The following is a 15,676-nucleotide window of genomic DNA, read 5'->3' on the forward strand; positions in this document are numbered from 1 at the left end:
ATATATATATATATCACAGAGAGAAAGAGTATACACGTGTAAGCGACAACATGAGCATGTAAGTGAACAGGCTATGTTCCTTCCAAAGTCTAGCATCTGGAAATATCTTTGGGATGGCCCAGTACATTTACAACTCGAAATGAAGGCATGAACATCTTTATGTGTATTTTTTTAAAAAGCTCCAAATAAAACTCATTACAACTGTTTCAATGACTAAAGCCATAAAAACCGCCCACCCCAATCCCAACCACCAAGAAACATTATTCACGTACTATATGAAAAATTATATCATTATTATAGACAAAATAAAAATCTGTCATCAGAAAATATTGAATTTAACTATGTGGCTCATAACTGTATATATCTCGTGCTTAACACAATTCTTGACCCATTGTAGGTACTCTGTAGATATTTGTTGACATGCTATGCTAACTGTGACTTGCGCAGAGATTGATAATATGATTGTTATATTTTATCATAGTCCATATTGTTGACCTTTTATATTATGGTTTTGTAGATTTGGATTTAGCTTATGATCATTCTTTATCCCATGTTGATTTTTTGTTAGGCTTTGTTAATTGTGTTGACAGTAAGGTTGTTGGTTTTGTTTTCTAGATTTTCTTGATAGCTGCCGTGCCAGTACCCTGTTAGCTGAGCTAGATGATGATGAGGACTTGCCTGAGCCAGATGAGGAAGATGATGAAAATGAAGATGACAATCAGGAGGACCAGGAATACGAGGAGGTTATGGTAGAGAGAGTCCCCTATTCTCTTAACTAAGATAAAATATTAATAATTGAAACGAATAGAGGAAAAGCAAAGTCCTGGTTAAACTTTGAAGCAAGGAAATATGGTACCAGTATGAAAAATGTGGTTAATTATGAAAAATGCTGTTAATATGAGCATTTATGATTCTCTTCTAAAAGGCAGTTGTAACACAATGACAAATATTTGTGTATCTAAACAAGTTGGTTATTTATATTTGAAAAATACTACAATATCACATATTTTAACAGATTTAAAACACTAATCGTAAAGAATACAGTTTTCATGGTTCATCTGCAATATTTATACATAGAATTTTTTAGTGTCTACTGTTTTTTGTTTTTTTAAATTCTTTATTGTTTAAAGTATTACATATGTCTCTTTTTTCCCCCATTGACCTCTCTCCGGCCACTCCCACCCCCCAGCACATGTCCTCACCCCCCTAGTATCTGTGTCCATTAACCATGCCTGTATGCATGCATACAAGTCCTTTGGTTGATCTCTTACCCCCCTACCCTCACCCCAGGGTCTACTGTTTTGAAAGCAGTATCTGTTCTCATCAGTCCTTATACAGAGCTATGAAGTATAGGCATAGAAGAAGTAATTTACCCTAATTAATAAGAGTTAAGTGGAAAAAGTGTTGCCAGTTTAGCTGTGACTTGCCATTGCAGTATGATCCAGAATCCCAGTGTTTAACCACTGTGATAGTCTTTGAATTGAACTCTTGACTGAAAATACTCTTTATTTAAATGTATATATTTTTTCATTTTTTAAAAATGAAATGTTACTAGATTTTGAAAAGCTTCATAAGTTGCGGTGTTTGGGTTTTTTGTTGTGTTTTTGGTTACTCTTCACCCAAAGATATTTTTTTCATTGATTTTTAGAGAGAGTGTAAGGGAGAAAAGGTGGGGAGGAGGGAGAGAGAGAGACACATCGATGTGAGAGATACATCGATTGGTTGCCTCCCACATGCATCCCAACGGGGCCGGGAAGCAAACCTGCAACCCAGGTACATGCTCTGACCTGGAATTTGAACCTGAGACCCTTCGGTGCATGGGATGATGCTCTAACCACAACGCAACACTGGCCAGGTTATAAGTTGAGTTTTAATGGGGTGAAGAACGCAAATGCTTTTAGTATATGTTGCTTGGGAAACAGTATGCCAGCATATTTCTTGTGGCGTTAATATATGATGCATGATGAATTTAAAACATTCATTTTATAACTTTTATGAAGATGGCTAATGAATATGAAGTTTTTAATGACAGTTTTGGTAATATGGGTTGATAGTTTCAAGTCAAGGCTGAATAAGGATATATATGGATCAAATAATTAGATGTCTCTACATATTTTTAAAAATCAGATTCTGAGACGTCCATCCCTGCAGCGACGAGCCGGCTCTCGCTCTGATGTAACGCACCATGCTGTCACTTCACAGCTACCACAGGTTCCTGCTGGAGGTGGGAGCCGACCTATTGGGGAGCAGGTAATATCTTCATGTTTATCATCCCCACGATGTATTTTTCCCCTTTCACAGTAAAGGATCAACCAAAATGTCTAGAAAAATATACAGGGAAAGGAGAGAGAGTTAAAAAATGGAATTAACAAAAAGAAACTTCCTGGGGGAGGATGGGAGAGGGCTAAAAGAGGTTAATGGGGAGGAAAAGGAGGACCTATGTAATACTTTCAACAATAAAGTTCCAAATAGAGTCCAGATTGCTCTGATATAATGCATATAGGGGCTTGTTACCTGAAACTCTCTTACCCTTCTCCTTTATTTAAACATATACTAAAATAGTTAATAGCTATTATTTAAGACTTAGTTTTCATAGTAGTAGTAGAGGTAGTAATATTAGTCTGTTAACTAACATTTACCGATTATTAATTGAGTGCTAGACATTTTCAGTCAAATCAGAGGATGATTTTAAAGGTCACACATAGAAGTGTTGGATCCAGGATGAAAATTCAGACATTCTGGCTCTAGAGCTGTCAAATGTCAGTTTGATTTGTTTTATAAAAGTTAATTTCGATTATATGTTCAAAATATAAGGGGCTGTGTGTGTGTGTGCAACTACATACATAATTATTATTAAAATTATTACAACAGACATTTACAACATTTACAGTTCATTGATCTCTCTTTTGTTGATACTAAAAGTGAAGGAGAAGAGACAGTGTTCATTAAATAGCTTTTATTATGGAAAATTTAAAATATGCAGGAAATCTAATAGTATGACGATGCCCCAAAGACCCATCATTTGACTTCAACAGTTATCAATGCTTTGTCAAAATGTTTGATTTGCCCCATAGTAATTTAAAGCAACTCCCAAGCATTATAGTATTTTTTACCTAATTCAATATGTAATACAATTTACATTTTTTAATAAAGCACCTATTTAAAAATAAATATAGGTTCACTGGAAGATGCACAGATAGTTTAGAGAGGTGTTATGTGCACTTTACCCAATTAGAGTACAACTTGAAAACCAAGAAATTGACATTGGTACAATGTATGTATATGGTTCATTGTCATTTCATCTCATGTAGATTTCTGTAACCACCACTAATGCAACTTACTTTTGATAAACTTAAATTGTTAAGAACTGTATGTACTACCTATATATGTCTGTGTAGGCTCATTTTGTGCTTAAGAAATATGGCTAACTAAGGAGTGTAATAGCTATAGAGAAGAACTTAAACATATACCTTATTTTATTTTTAATTTAATTGATTTCAGAGAGGAAGGGAGAGGGAGAGAGAGATAGAAACATCATTGATGATAGAGAATCATTGATCGGCTGCTTCCTGCATGCCCCCCACTGGGGATCGAGCCCGTAACCCGAACATGTGCCCTTGGCTGGAATCGAACTGGGGACCCTTCAGTCCGCAGGCCAACACTCTATCTGCAGAGCCAAACCAGCTAGGGCCACATACCTTACTTTATAGATAGCACATCACTTTGGCAATACTGAAGTTTTATAATATTTGTGAATTTTATTTTTATTTACTTATTTTTTAAAATACATTTTTATTGATTTTTTAGAAAGAGGAAGGGAGAGGAGTAGAGAGATAGAAACATTGATGAGAGAGAAACATCAATTGGCTGCCTCCTGCATGCCCCTTACTGGGTATCGAGCCTGCAACCTAGAAAAGTGCCCTGTTTGAGAATCAAACCGTGACCTACTGTTCTGGTTCATGGGCTGATGTTCAACCACTGAGCCATACTGACCAGGCAGAAATTTTATTTTTATAGGAAGAAGAAGAGTATGAAACTAAAGGAGGACGCCGGAGGACATGGGATGATGATTATGTGCTAAAGCGGCAGTTTTCTGCTTTGGTTCCTGCTTTTGATCCTAGACCGGGTCGTACTAATGTCCAACAGACAACTGATCTAGAAATTCCACCTCCAGGTACGGTATATTTTAGTTTTTGTGAGTTAATTTTTAATAAGTAACAAAGTAATTATACACAATTAGAAAATTAATATACAGGTTATAAATAATAGTTTTCAAGAAAAAACTGTATATCAGCCACAAGTCCTTAAAAAATAGATTTTTTAAAAGGAAAAGATACAGTCTTTTTAAAACACTGTTTTGTACTTATGTAATTTTAAAAGCAAGGCTTCATTTAAAGATGGATACTTTGTATTTTATTTTGTAATGGATCAAAATTGCTAAGGATTATTCCTTTTCATTTTTTTCTTTGAAAAGCTATATCGAGGTTTCAGTTAGATCCTCCGGAGTCAGTCAGCCTCAGTGGCAACTTTATTTCTTGCAACTCTATTTTGCATGTGGTAGATACACTAATGGCCCCCCAAAGATTGTATAGATCCTAACCTCCAGAATCTGAGAAGATGTTACCCTAATGTGATGAGAGAGATTTTGCAGATATGATTAAATAAAGATTTTGAAATGGGGAGACTATCCTGGATTATCTGGTTGAGACCAGTGTCCTAGTAAGAGGGAGTCAGGAGGGTCAGAGTCAGAAGGGGATTTGACTAAAGATACAGTGGGATGTCATACAGGGAATATAATACTTTATCGTTAGATAATACCTTATCTAATGATATGAGGAAATGATTCCTGTCCTAGTAAAAAAGAGAATACACCACCAAATACACTATTTGTGCTTGTGTGTGTGTGTGTGTGTGTGTGTCCATCCTCACAACCCACTCATTCAGTATAAGCAAAAGGTTATTAATCAAAGTATGTGGTTTTTCTCTGGATGTAGAAATATCAATAATTTTAGTTTTTTTATTTATAAAAGTAAAATGTCTTTAAAATATTCATATAGTTAACATATATTTCCTAATAAAAATGAGAGATTCGTTTCATATGCATAAGTTTTACTCTGTATTCTCTGTCTTTAAGTAACCTATTTGAAAAAAAAAGAAAATGTTGAGGCCAGTAGAGCCTTTAGTAACTGATATTGTTAGTCAATATATATGGCAGAAGGGTTTAGATTTCACATAGCCTTGTCTCCTAGTGCAGAGTCTTAGTGTACTGTAATTGATTTTCATGTCTTTTCATATTTTTAGGAACACCTCATTCAGAACTCTTGGAAGAAGTAGAATGTACTCCATCACCTCGATTAGCCCTCACTTTGAAAGTAACAGGTCTTGGAACAACTCGAGAGGTTGAATTACCCCTCACCAATTTTAGATCAACCATCTTTTACTATGTACAAAAATTGCTTCAATTATCCTGTAATGGCAATGTGAAATCAGATAAACTTAGGCGTATTTGGGAGCCAACATACACGTAAGAGATTTTAATTTAATTTTTTAGGTATATATTTTCTTAATATATAAGCCAAGAAGCATTGTATTTCTATGTTTGGACTATAGGAACAGAAAAGATTTGGTTTTGGTCTGTTGGTTTACAGGAACATATAAGATCATTTTTGATTCCTGATGTAGAAAGGTTAAGGTTCACAACTGAAAGGAACTTTAGAAATAATCAAAACTAGTGCCTTATGTAATAACTTGAGGCCCAGTGCATGAAATTTGTGCATGGATAGGGTCCCTAGTGGCTGCTGGCTGCTGGCTGCCGGCCGGGGCCTTCCTTCATTCCGTGCCACTCCCTTATGGTCAGCTTATGTCATAGTGAGTGATCGAACTCCCAGTCGGTCGAACTCCCAAGGGGACACTTTACATACTAGGCTTTTATATATATAGAATAGATTGTTGACCTCTAACTGGGATTGTGTATGAAATACTAAATATTTGTTATTTGTTATTTGTTTTGCGGTCTGTGAGTTAAGTTTTCCACCTATCTTTGTTCATTCATTCATTCAACAAATGATTATCAATGAACTTGGGCCAGTGTGTTTAACAACATTTTAGTGCCTCAGTTTCCTAATCTTATAAAGTGAGAGTGCTTGCGAGGAATCAATGAATTAATATATGTAAAGTGTTTCAGTAATCTGTGATGTAGAAAATACTCAGTATTACCTATAATAGTAATTTATTATTTATATTAAAACATTTTATACTATATCATTAATATATACATATTTTGTGTTATATTACTACATATTTGTATTATATAAGTAATAAGTAATTATATAATTCTTATTTGACTTTACTTTTGTTGGTATATTTTTCTGTTGTTCTCTTAACATTGATAATCTTATCTAATGTCCAATAAAGTAATCTAGGTCCTTTGAGTTAGAATAGAAGGTTGTCATGCCAAATTCCGACCCCCTCCCCCACATTCAATTTTTATCTCAAGTGCGTTACATGTTACTTCATATTTTTAAATATTCCAGGTTTATTGTATGTTTTCTCTGCAATAATGCTAAATTTATAAACCATAACTCTTTTTCAGGAATATGATTTCTGTTACTTTCCACTATTTAACAAATTAACATTTTTTTCTCATAAGTTCTCCCTGAGTTCAATGTTTAATGTAAGCATATGGCAGCATTCATATATTTTCTGAAAAACTCAAGTCTTACTGGAAATAACCACAAATCATTTGATGTATGAATTAACTTGAATAATATATTCATGTTTAGAATCATGTACAGAGAAATGAAGGATTCTGACAAGGAAAAGGAAAAGGAAAAAATGGTAAGTTACTTTTAGAAAATGGGTCTTATTGGCTATTTAAAGAAAAAGAAAACTAACACTGTTCAACTGAACATTTGAGGGAAAAATTAGTAACATGGAATCCTTTAAATTAGGTTAAATGCATGATCTTAAAGTTAACTTCGATAATGCATGTGAAATAGCATAGACTTTATAATCAGGAAAGGCCAACATTTGGTTTTTCCTATTGTAGGGTTGTTGGTCTATAGAGCATGTGGAACAGTACCTTGGCACTGATGAATTACCAAAGAATGACTTGATAACCTACCTGCAGAAGAATGCAGATGCTGCTTTCCTGCGCCACTGGAAATTAACTGGCACTAATAAAAGTATTAGGAAAAACAGAAATTGTTCTCAGCTCATAGCTGCATATAAGGTATATATTGGCATCAAAACACTGTTTGGGTTGGGAATGGCTTTGTGCTTTGTTTTGCAACTTTTAAGGATTCTTAAGGAAGGGAGGTTTATTGTTACATACTAAAAAAAAGGAAGTTGGATTAACAATATGACAATGCTAAAATTTCAAATATGGTTTATGATATTGTAATCTAAGTGCGTAGTTTTAACTGGCTTTATAGTAGTTTTATTTTATTTGGGAATTTAATGGTTTAGAACACATTAATTTTCTATTTTAGTAACACTGGTTTTATTTATAAAGAAGGCATTCTTTGAAAAATTCTAGACTTTTCAAAGTAATGCTAATGGGATGATATATTGCTTTTCTTAAAAATATGATTAATAGCTAATTTTGCTAATTGTTTCCTCAGGATTTTTGTGAGCATGGAACAAAGTCTGGCTTAAACCAGGGGGCCATTTCTACTCTTCAAAGTAGTGATATTCTTAATTTGACAAAAGAGCAACCTCAGGCCAAAGCAGGGAATGGACAGAACTCTTGTGGAGTAGAAGATGTCCTTCAGCTGCTGCGTATTCTGTATATAGTTGCAAGTGACCCTTATTCAAGAATATCCCAAGAAGGTTTGTAAGAGCCTTGTTTTATTTCTGTGGCATTTTTAAAAGCAAGTCCGTTTATATTTTATTGACTTTATTAATTTTATTGATTTTACAGAAGGTGATGAGCAGCCTCAGTTTACTTTCCCACCAGATGAATTCACTAGCAAAAAAATCACAACAAAAATTTTGCAGCAGATTGAGGTAATAATAACAGATAGTTATTAAACTCTTCAATCTGTCACCATTGGACTTTCAAAGTATTGCCTCTTATTCCTTTACTAGACTTCCTACCATCTCTCCCTTCCCTCTGACGCAATAGTTTGGGTCACATGCTCTATTGCATTAATTTCTTTAATTACACATAAGAATTGACTCCTGCCCAGTTGGTATGGTTCAGTGGTTGAGCGTTCACCTATGAAAGGAGAGATCACTGGTTCGTTTCCTGGTCAGGGCACATTGCCCGGGTTGCGGGCACCATCCCCAGTAGGGGGCATGCAGGAGGCAGGTGATTGATGTTTCCCTCTCACCTGTGTTTCTATCTCTATTTCGCGCCCTTCCTCTCCAAAATAAATAAAAAACATATTTAAGAAAAATTGACTTCCTTTTGTCTTTTTAAATAATTACCTTACGATATTGTTTTTTGTTAATTTGCAGGAACCATTGGCATTGGCAAGTGGGGCTCTGCCAGATTGGTGTGAACAATTAACCAGCAAGTGTCCTTTTCTAATACCATTTGACACTAGACAACTTTATTTTACATGTACTGCATTTGGTGCGTCAAGGTAAGAAGTGTATCCTTTTATATTTTCAGAATATTTTTTTAATGTTAAGTAAGCTCAGAATGTACTAATATACTTTATATCAAGACTAATGAAGGGAATATATTATCTTGTTTTTTTTCTTAAAAGAGTTGTCAACATTTAAATGTTACTGTGTTTCTAGTTGGATATATACTATCTTGGAGTGGTATGAATTGATCTCTTGGAATAGTGTGGGTTGGGAATACTGTCATCCCTTGGTATCCATGGGAGATTGGTTCCAGGACCCCTGGGGAAACTAAAATCCATGGGTGCTCGTCTCTTAGCACTCTGTATCTGTGGGTTCTGCATCTGTGGATACAGAGGGCCAACCATAATGTGTTCTGTCAGGTAGCATTTACTGTACAGTTCTTAAGTAGCGTATATAATTATTAGTTGCTGAAATTCCCAGAAATACAAAATTAAATGCTTGCAAATAGCTTTGGTAGCATTGGAATATATTTACCTTCTGGCCATCTAATATAATACATATTTTACTTAAATATTTTTGTTTTTCTCTCTCCCTGTGCTAGTTTCATGAGGGTAGGAAGTTGTAGCTGTCTTATTCAAAGTGGATGTAAAAAGTTATAATTTCAAATGAAGTTATTTGTTTTCCTAATAAGTTAAATTGTATCATTTTATACCATTTACAAAGCATTTGTACACACAGAACTACAGACCTAGTGCGATAAATGGCATTATTTATGATTTCTGTTTTATAGATGAGGAAATTGATTCTCCAAAGTACTTACCTGAGTTGCCTGTGATTGCCAAAAAAGTCACAACACACATGACAGTGGATCTTTCATCTTATTCTTAGCTTAAGATTCTTTCTCCCACCCTAGATGGGTTTGCTGTGCATTAAAAAGAAAATGTTTTGAAATCAGACTACCATTTTTTTAAAATAAGAGTTTATTAGAGTGCATTTGAATTAAACAGAGTAATATGATTTCTGTTCACACTTGGAAGCAAGGTCTCAACGGACTGATAGTTAGGAAATGTTTGTAGTTTTATGTACTGGTTTAGTTGTACATTCAGCTGTTGCTGTATGTTGCAGTTACATAGATTTTTTTCTATTTCAGAGCAATAGTGTGGTTACAAAACCGACGTGAAGCCACTGTGGAAAGAACAAGGACCACAAGTAGTGTAAGGCGAGATGATCCTGGAGAGTTTCGAGTTGGTCGTCTCAAGCATGAGAGAGTAAAAGTTCCACGTGGTGAATCGCTGATGGAATGGGCTGAGAACGTTATGCAAATACATGCAGACCGGAAATCAGTTCTTGAGGTAACAGAACCAGCCAGTCTGTTCTGGTTGGATAGAATTAAAGAGGAATTTCTTTCTCCTTTCTCCAAAGGCCTCCTCTGGCAGAGCGTCTTTCATAAGAGGATGTCAGCTCACCTTAGGGGTCAGGATCTTGTGATTTAACAAGCAACAGAGATCTTCACTCTTGAGATGGGGAGGTGCTTCATCTATTTATTAACAAAACCTGGACCAAATAATAGTACTCGCAAAGGATTCTTTTTTATACCTAAATGTTACCTTTATATTAAGCTATGCTATTAGATAGATATCTCTATTTCTGGAGCACATTGTTTTATAATATTGTTTCACTTAAATTGTGCTTGGTACTATAAAATTGGTCTATATGTAGAGATGTTATAATAAATGGCAGTATGAAGTTCAATACATTTACGATTGAGATGCTATTGTGGGCATTGTTGATTATATGTTACATACATATTATTTATTTTATGAGGGATAATGGAAGAAATATCTCTCCTGTCAGCAGATTTGCTGGTTTATCTTTTGGATCACAGACTGATCACAGCAAATATATCTCTAGAAAATATATAAGGCTTATACTTTCTATCATTATATTCCTCTAACCTTATTTATTTAGTTTTACTTTGCACTGTGTGTTTTTGAAGGCTGCCTTAAAGCATTTTTGAACAGGTAGAGTATGGATAAAACCTTTAAAGTGATTGCCTAAAGTCAGAAATAAGTGGAAAAGTTTAGGTTTTGGTGTTAGATAGACACATACAAATCTGTATACCATCACTTCCTCGAGCAAATGATTTACTAGAAATCTCTTTATCTGAAATTTGGTTTCCTTCGTTGTAAAAAGGAGATGATACAGTAGTCCACCCATATCCAAGGTTTCACTTTCCATGGTTTCAGTTACCCTCAGTCAATAGCAGTCCGACATTAACAAATGGAAAATTTCAGAAATAAACAACTTATAACTTAAATTGCTCTCATTCTGAACTTGATGCAATATTATGCTGTCTGTGAATCATCCCGTTGTTTGGTGTATCCATGCTGTATAGGCTACCTGTCTGTTAGTCACTTAGAAACTGTCTCTTGAGAGAGACATATTCACATAACTTTTATTATAGTATATTGTTTTATTACTGTTTAATCTCTTATTGTGCTTACAAATTAAACTTTTCATAGGTAAGTTATATATAGAAAAAAGTATAGTATATATAGGGTTTGGTACTATTCATGGTTTTAGGCACCCACTGGGGATCTTGGAACATATTCCCCCAGGAATAGAGAGAAATTACTGCAATCTATTTTGTAGGGTTGTTGAGAGAAGTAAATTTATGAATGCTCACCATAGTATCTAAATGTAATAGTGTACAATAAACATGAAAAAAACTTCCGTGTTGCTTATATTATACTGCTGCTATAAAACAGTTATATTACTGGATTGGAAATGACTAATTTTGGCAAGAATGGGATCATTTAAACTCACTTCTCCCTATTTTTTTGGTTCATATTTTAGGTTGAATTTTTAGGAGAAGAAGGAACTGGCTTGGGACCCACATTAGAGTTTTATGCTCTGGTGGCAGCAGAATTCCAGAGAACTGACTTGGGAACTTGGCTCTGTGATGATAACTTTCCAGATGATGAATCTCGCCAGGTAAGATTTATTTCATTTTTTGATTTGATTTGTGATTTTGCTTTTAGAAAGTGTTAACAAATGCTGGGTTTTTGAATCTTAATTTATCCTATATATAATAACGTGGTAATATGCAAATTGACCCTCACACCCTCACAAGATGGCTGCCTATGACCAGGCCGGTAGGGGGTTAGTGAGAGATGACCAAACGAGTGAACAGCAGGCTGTGTGGGGCGACCAGGCTGGAGAGGGGGGCTGTGAGTGACCAGGCTGGTGTGGGGGGGAGGGGGGCAGTTAGGGGTGACCAGGCAGGTAGGCAGATGAGCGATTAGGAGCCAGCGGTCCAGGATTGTGAGGGGGATGTCCGGGATTGGAGAGGGTGCAGGCTGGGCTGAAGGGACACTCCCCCCCCCCGCCCCCCCATGCACGAATTTCATGCACCAGTCCTTTAGTTATTCAATAATCTTGCTATTACTAAATGTTTTTAAAGGATAATATTTAGTCACAAAAAATAATTTAATAAAATGTATATATACTTTTAGATAGCTAAATTGAAGATGTTTACTATTTATAGATCTTTAATTTTATTTACATTTCTCCCTCTAAAAAATTAGGTTGATCTTGGAGGTGGGTTGAAACCTCCTGGATACTATGTGCAGAGATCATGTGGACTGTTCACGGCACCATTTCCACAAGATAGTGATGAACTTGAAAGGATCACAAAACTCTTTCATTTCCTTGGAATTTTCTTGGCCAAATGCATTCAAGACAACAGACTTGTGGACTTACCTATTTCCAAACCTTTCTTTAAACTTATGTGTATGGGTGACATTAAAAGCAATATCAGTAAACTCATTTATGAGTCACGAGGTGATCGAGACTTACATTGTACTGAGAGTCAGTCTGAAGCTTCTACAGAAGAAGGTCATGATTCACTCTCTGTAGGAAGCTTTGAAGAGGATTCAAAATCAGAGTTTATTCTGGATCCTCCCAAACCCAAACCTCCAGCTTGGTTTAATGGAATTTTAACTTGGGAAGACTTTGAACTAGTAAACCCACACAGAGCCAGATTTTTAAAAGAAATTAAAGACCTTGCTATCAAGAGGCGCCAGATTTTAAGCAACAAAGCTCTTTCGGAAGATGAGAAGAACACAAAATTACAGGAATTAGTGCTGAAAAATCCATCAGGATCTGGGCCTCCACTTAGTATAGAGGATTTAGGGTAAGCTTTATATAAACATTCTTCAACCTAAGTTCTAAAGCTTTTGTTTTTTTTGTCCCCACTAATTTGCAATATATGAGTAAGCCTGTTAAGAACAATAATATGCTATAGGAAATATTGATTATTGATTTGAACCTTCGATTTGCTATATCAATAGACCTCTGAAAGATTATCTGATTTGTCAAATGTGATAAATGTATGTATCTTCTGTGAAAAAAGTCCAAAGCCAAAAATATTTTGACAAATTTATTAGCTAATTAATAAATAGCCTACTTGGCAAAGCTCAAAGTAGCTTGCTTTGTGAGTAAACCTTATCCCCAGTGGCTGCATTAACTAACTCACATGCTGCAGGTCTTTTGATAAAATTCTATTATTTTATATCTATACTAATAAAAGGATAATATGCTAATTAGACCAGATAGACCGGACGTCTTCCGGACATCCTTCTGGACAAAGCGGCAGCTGCTGCGAGGGCCAAGGAGGGCCGGCAGCCACCGTGGCTGTGAGGGCCAGCAGTGGTAGCAGCAGCTGGGTGATGGGGGTGGTGCCTTCCCCTTATTGGCCCGGTTGCTTCCCGCAGAGGGAAGCCATCAGTAGGACATCCCCTGAGGGCTCCTGGACTGTGAGAGGGGTCAGGCCAGGCTGAGGGACCCCTGCCCCCAGTGCACGAATTTTCGTGCACTGGACCTCTAGTATATATATAATTATTCTAGCCTCGGTATATTTTACTATGATTTTGGGTTGACTACAAGGCTTGCTTTTCCTCCCTCCCTTATATTCAGGGTTTAATGGTGGGTGGCACAGCATGAATAACATCAGTGAAGCAATAGTTCCTTCCTGCAAAGGAACAATTAAAAAATCTTATAAACATGTCATAATTCACTGCAAAAATGTTTAGTTCATTCATTTTGTGCCATATGGGGAAAATGAAATATGGAAAGGTGATGGTTTTATGCAGTCTTTTCAAAGCCAGGTTTGGGAACAGGTTTGTCCTAATAGTTTTTGTGTACAGGGTTTGCATTTATGAGTGCTATATACTTAATATCTAAGCTAAGTACAGTGACGTTGCTTGAGAAGTTGGGGTTCAGAGTTTTGGCAGCGGTGTTATAAAAATTAAATACCAGCGGTAGACACGTGTTAATTTAATCCTTATTTGTCCTTCCAGTTTAAATTTCCAGTTTTGCCCTTCCTCAAGAATATATGGTTTTACAGCTGTGGATCTCAAGCCAAGTGGTGAAGATGAGGTAAAAATTTTGCTTTTGATACTTTTTTAAAATCCAGCTGAGGATATGTTTTTACTTATTTTTTTCCAAACACGTTTTTATTGATTTCAGAGAGGAAGGGAGAGTGAGAGAGAGATAGAAACATCAATGATGAAAGAGAATCATTCATTGATCAGTTGCCTACTGCACGCCCTACACGGGATCAGCCTGCAACCGGGCATGTGCCCTAACCTGGACTCAAACCATTACCCCCTGGTTCATAGATCGACACTCAACCACTGAGCAACACTGGCTGGGCGTATTTATTTATTTTAGAGAGAAAGGAAGGGAGAGGGAGAGATAGAAATATCGATGAGGAGAAACATCGGTTGGCTGCCTTCTGCACACTCCCTGCTGTGTATTGAGTCTGCAACCTGGTCATATGCCTTAATTGGGAATCGAACCGGCAACCTGGTATATGGGTTGACACTCAACAGCTGAATCCCACAGGCCAGGCTTGATACAGTTTTAAGTTCAGAATCATCCTTTTACTGAAGCCAGTTGTACTAGGCGCTACTGAAATTTTCCTAGATATTAACTATAATGTTGCAAATTTTCCTTTGCAGATGGTAACAATGGATAATGCAGAAGAATATGTGGATTTGATATTTGACTTTTGTATGCATACGGGTATTCAGAAGCAGATGGAAGCCTTTAGAGGTAATTTTTAAGTCTCTTTAGCTTAATCCCTCTCCTTTTACTTTGAGAGAGTTGAAATTAAGGCATGTCTGTGGTCAGGAATTGCTGGTAATCTGCAGATATGACCTCTAGTTTTTGTCTTCCAGATAGTTAGGTCCTGCACAGGACCTAGAACAGGTTGGAACACTTGCAAGATGTAGTATACCCTCAGCTTGCTCCTTCTGAGTAATGGGGACCCACCATTGGCTCCATTTCTTCATTTGTTAGTGACCATAAGGTTGCATTCTTTCCACATTATATGGACCAGGATGAATTAAACCATGTTAGAATTAAATTCTTCTGGTTGAAGATTAAAGCAAAATATATATAGACTGTTTTCAAAACTTACTGGTTTTGAAAATGGGAATATAGTTTTGGTTGTCTTGTATGACACAATGGAAAATTTTTAGAATTTGGTTACTGACCATAGTGACTGAATATTCTCTCTGTTCACATTATTAATTAAGCAGAGATTTTTATATTTTAATCACAGTTTTGACAAGCTATCTTAATTTATATATATTTTCAAACATTTATTTATAATTTGATTTGAAATTTGGTATTTTAAAATTATAATTTAGAAACTGAATTGTGCATTTTGTTTGTTTGCTTTGTACATAATGTAGATGGATTTAATAAAGTTTTTCCAATGGAGAAATTAAGTTCCTTCAGCCATGAAGAAGTCCAAATGATTCTTTGTGGAAACCAGTCGCCATCCTGGGCAGCAGAGGATATTATCAATTATACTGAGCCTAAGTTGGGTTATACACGTGATAGGTATGTGTTGGTTGTTTTCTAAAATAAAAGTATTTATGTTCCCAAATCATGTGGTAGATGATCTCTAAAGAACTTTGACTCTGAATTATATTTATAAAGTAAGTGAGAAAAGCAGTTAAGACTCACCATTACCAAGATGCATATCCATTAATAAGAATGAGTTTACACAAAAACACAGTTGAGTCTTGCCTAATGTTAAAATTCCTTTTCTCACCCTGTTTTAATTGTT

At 35.8% G+C, this 15,676-nt stretch overlaps 2 protein-coding genes across 6 annotated transcripts in view; one reads left to right on the forward strand and one right to left on the reverse strand.

Annotated features, from left to right (window-relative positions):
- Positions 1–15,676, forward strand: part of HECTD1 (HECT domain containing E3 ubiquitin protein ligase 1) — a 99,894-nt gene that overhangs the window by 81,736 nt on the left and 2,482 nt on the right. For 4 of the 5 annotated variants that reach the window (XM_005880990.2, XM_005880992.2, XM_014528965.1 and 1 more), the window contains 15 exons: positions 616–749; positions 2,128–2,250; positions 4,018–4,174; positions 5,302–5,524; positions 6,783–6,837; positions 7,049–7,231; positions 7,623–7,830; positions 7,922–8,007; positions 8,461–8,588; positions 9,686–9,887; positions 11,392–11,529; positions 12,123–12,730; positions 13,896–13,974; positions 14,559–14,652; positions 15,297–15,447. In XM_005880990.2, coding sequence (XP_005881052.1) covers positions 616–749; positions 2,128–2,250; positions 4,018–4,174; positions 5,302–5,524; positions 6,783–6,837; positions 7,049–7,231; positions 7,623–7,830; positions 7,922–8,007; positions 8,461–8,588; positions 9,686–9,887; positions 11,392–11,529; positions 12,123–12,730; positions 13,896–13,974; positions 14,559–14,652; positions 15,297–15,447 — 2,569 coding nt within the window. The remainder of the gene's footprint in view (positions 1–615; positions 750–2,127; positions 2,251–4,017; positions 4,175–5,301; positions 5,525–6,782; positions 6,838–7,048; positions 7,232–7,622; positions 7,831–7,921; positions 8,008–8,460; positions 8,589–9,685; positions 9,888–11,391; positions 11,530–12,122; positions 12,731–13,895; positions 13,975–14,558; positions 14,653–15,296; positions 15,448–15,676) is intronic. The other variant, XM_014528964.1, reaches the window with a different exon arrangement.
- The window catches only part of AP4S1 (adaptor-related protein complex 4, sigma 1 subunit), a 69,056-nt gene continuing 55,641 nt past the window's right edge, over positions 2,262–15,676 (reverse strand). The window contains exon 7 of the transcript XR_001359597.1: positions 2,262–2,321. The gene's annotated coding sequence lies outside the window, so the exon portion shown is untranslated. The remainder of the gene's footprint in view (positions 2,322–15,676) is intronic.

Source organism: Myotis brandtii, unplaced genomic scaffold (assembly GCF_000412655.1).
Source record: "Myotis brandtii unplaced genomic scaffold, ASM41265v1 scaffold667, whole genome shotgun sequence".
NCBI classification, from domain to species: Eukaryota; Metazoa; Chordata; class Mammalia; order Chiroptera; family Vespertilionidae; genus Myotis; species Myotis brandtii.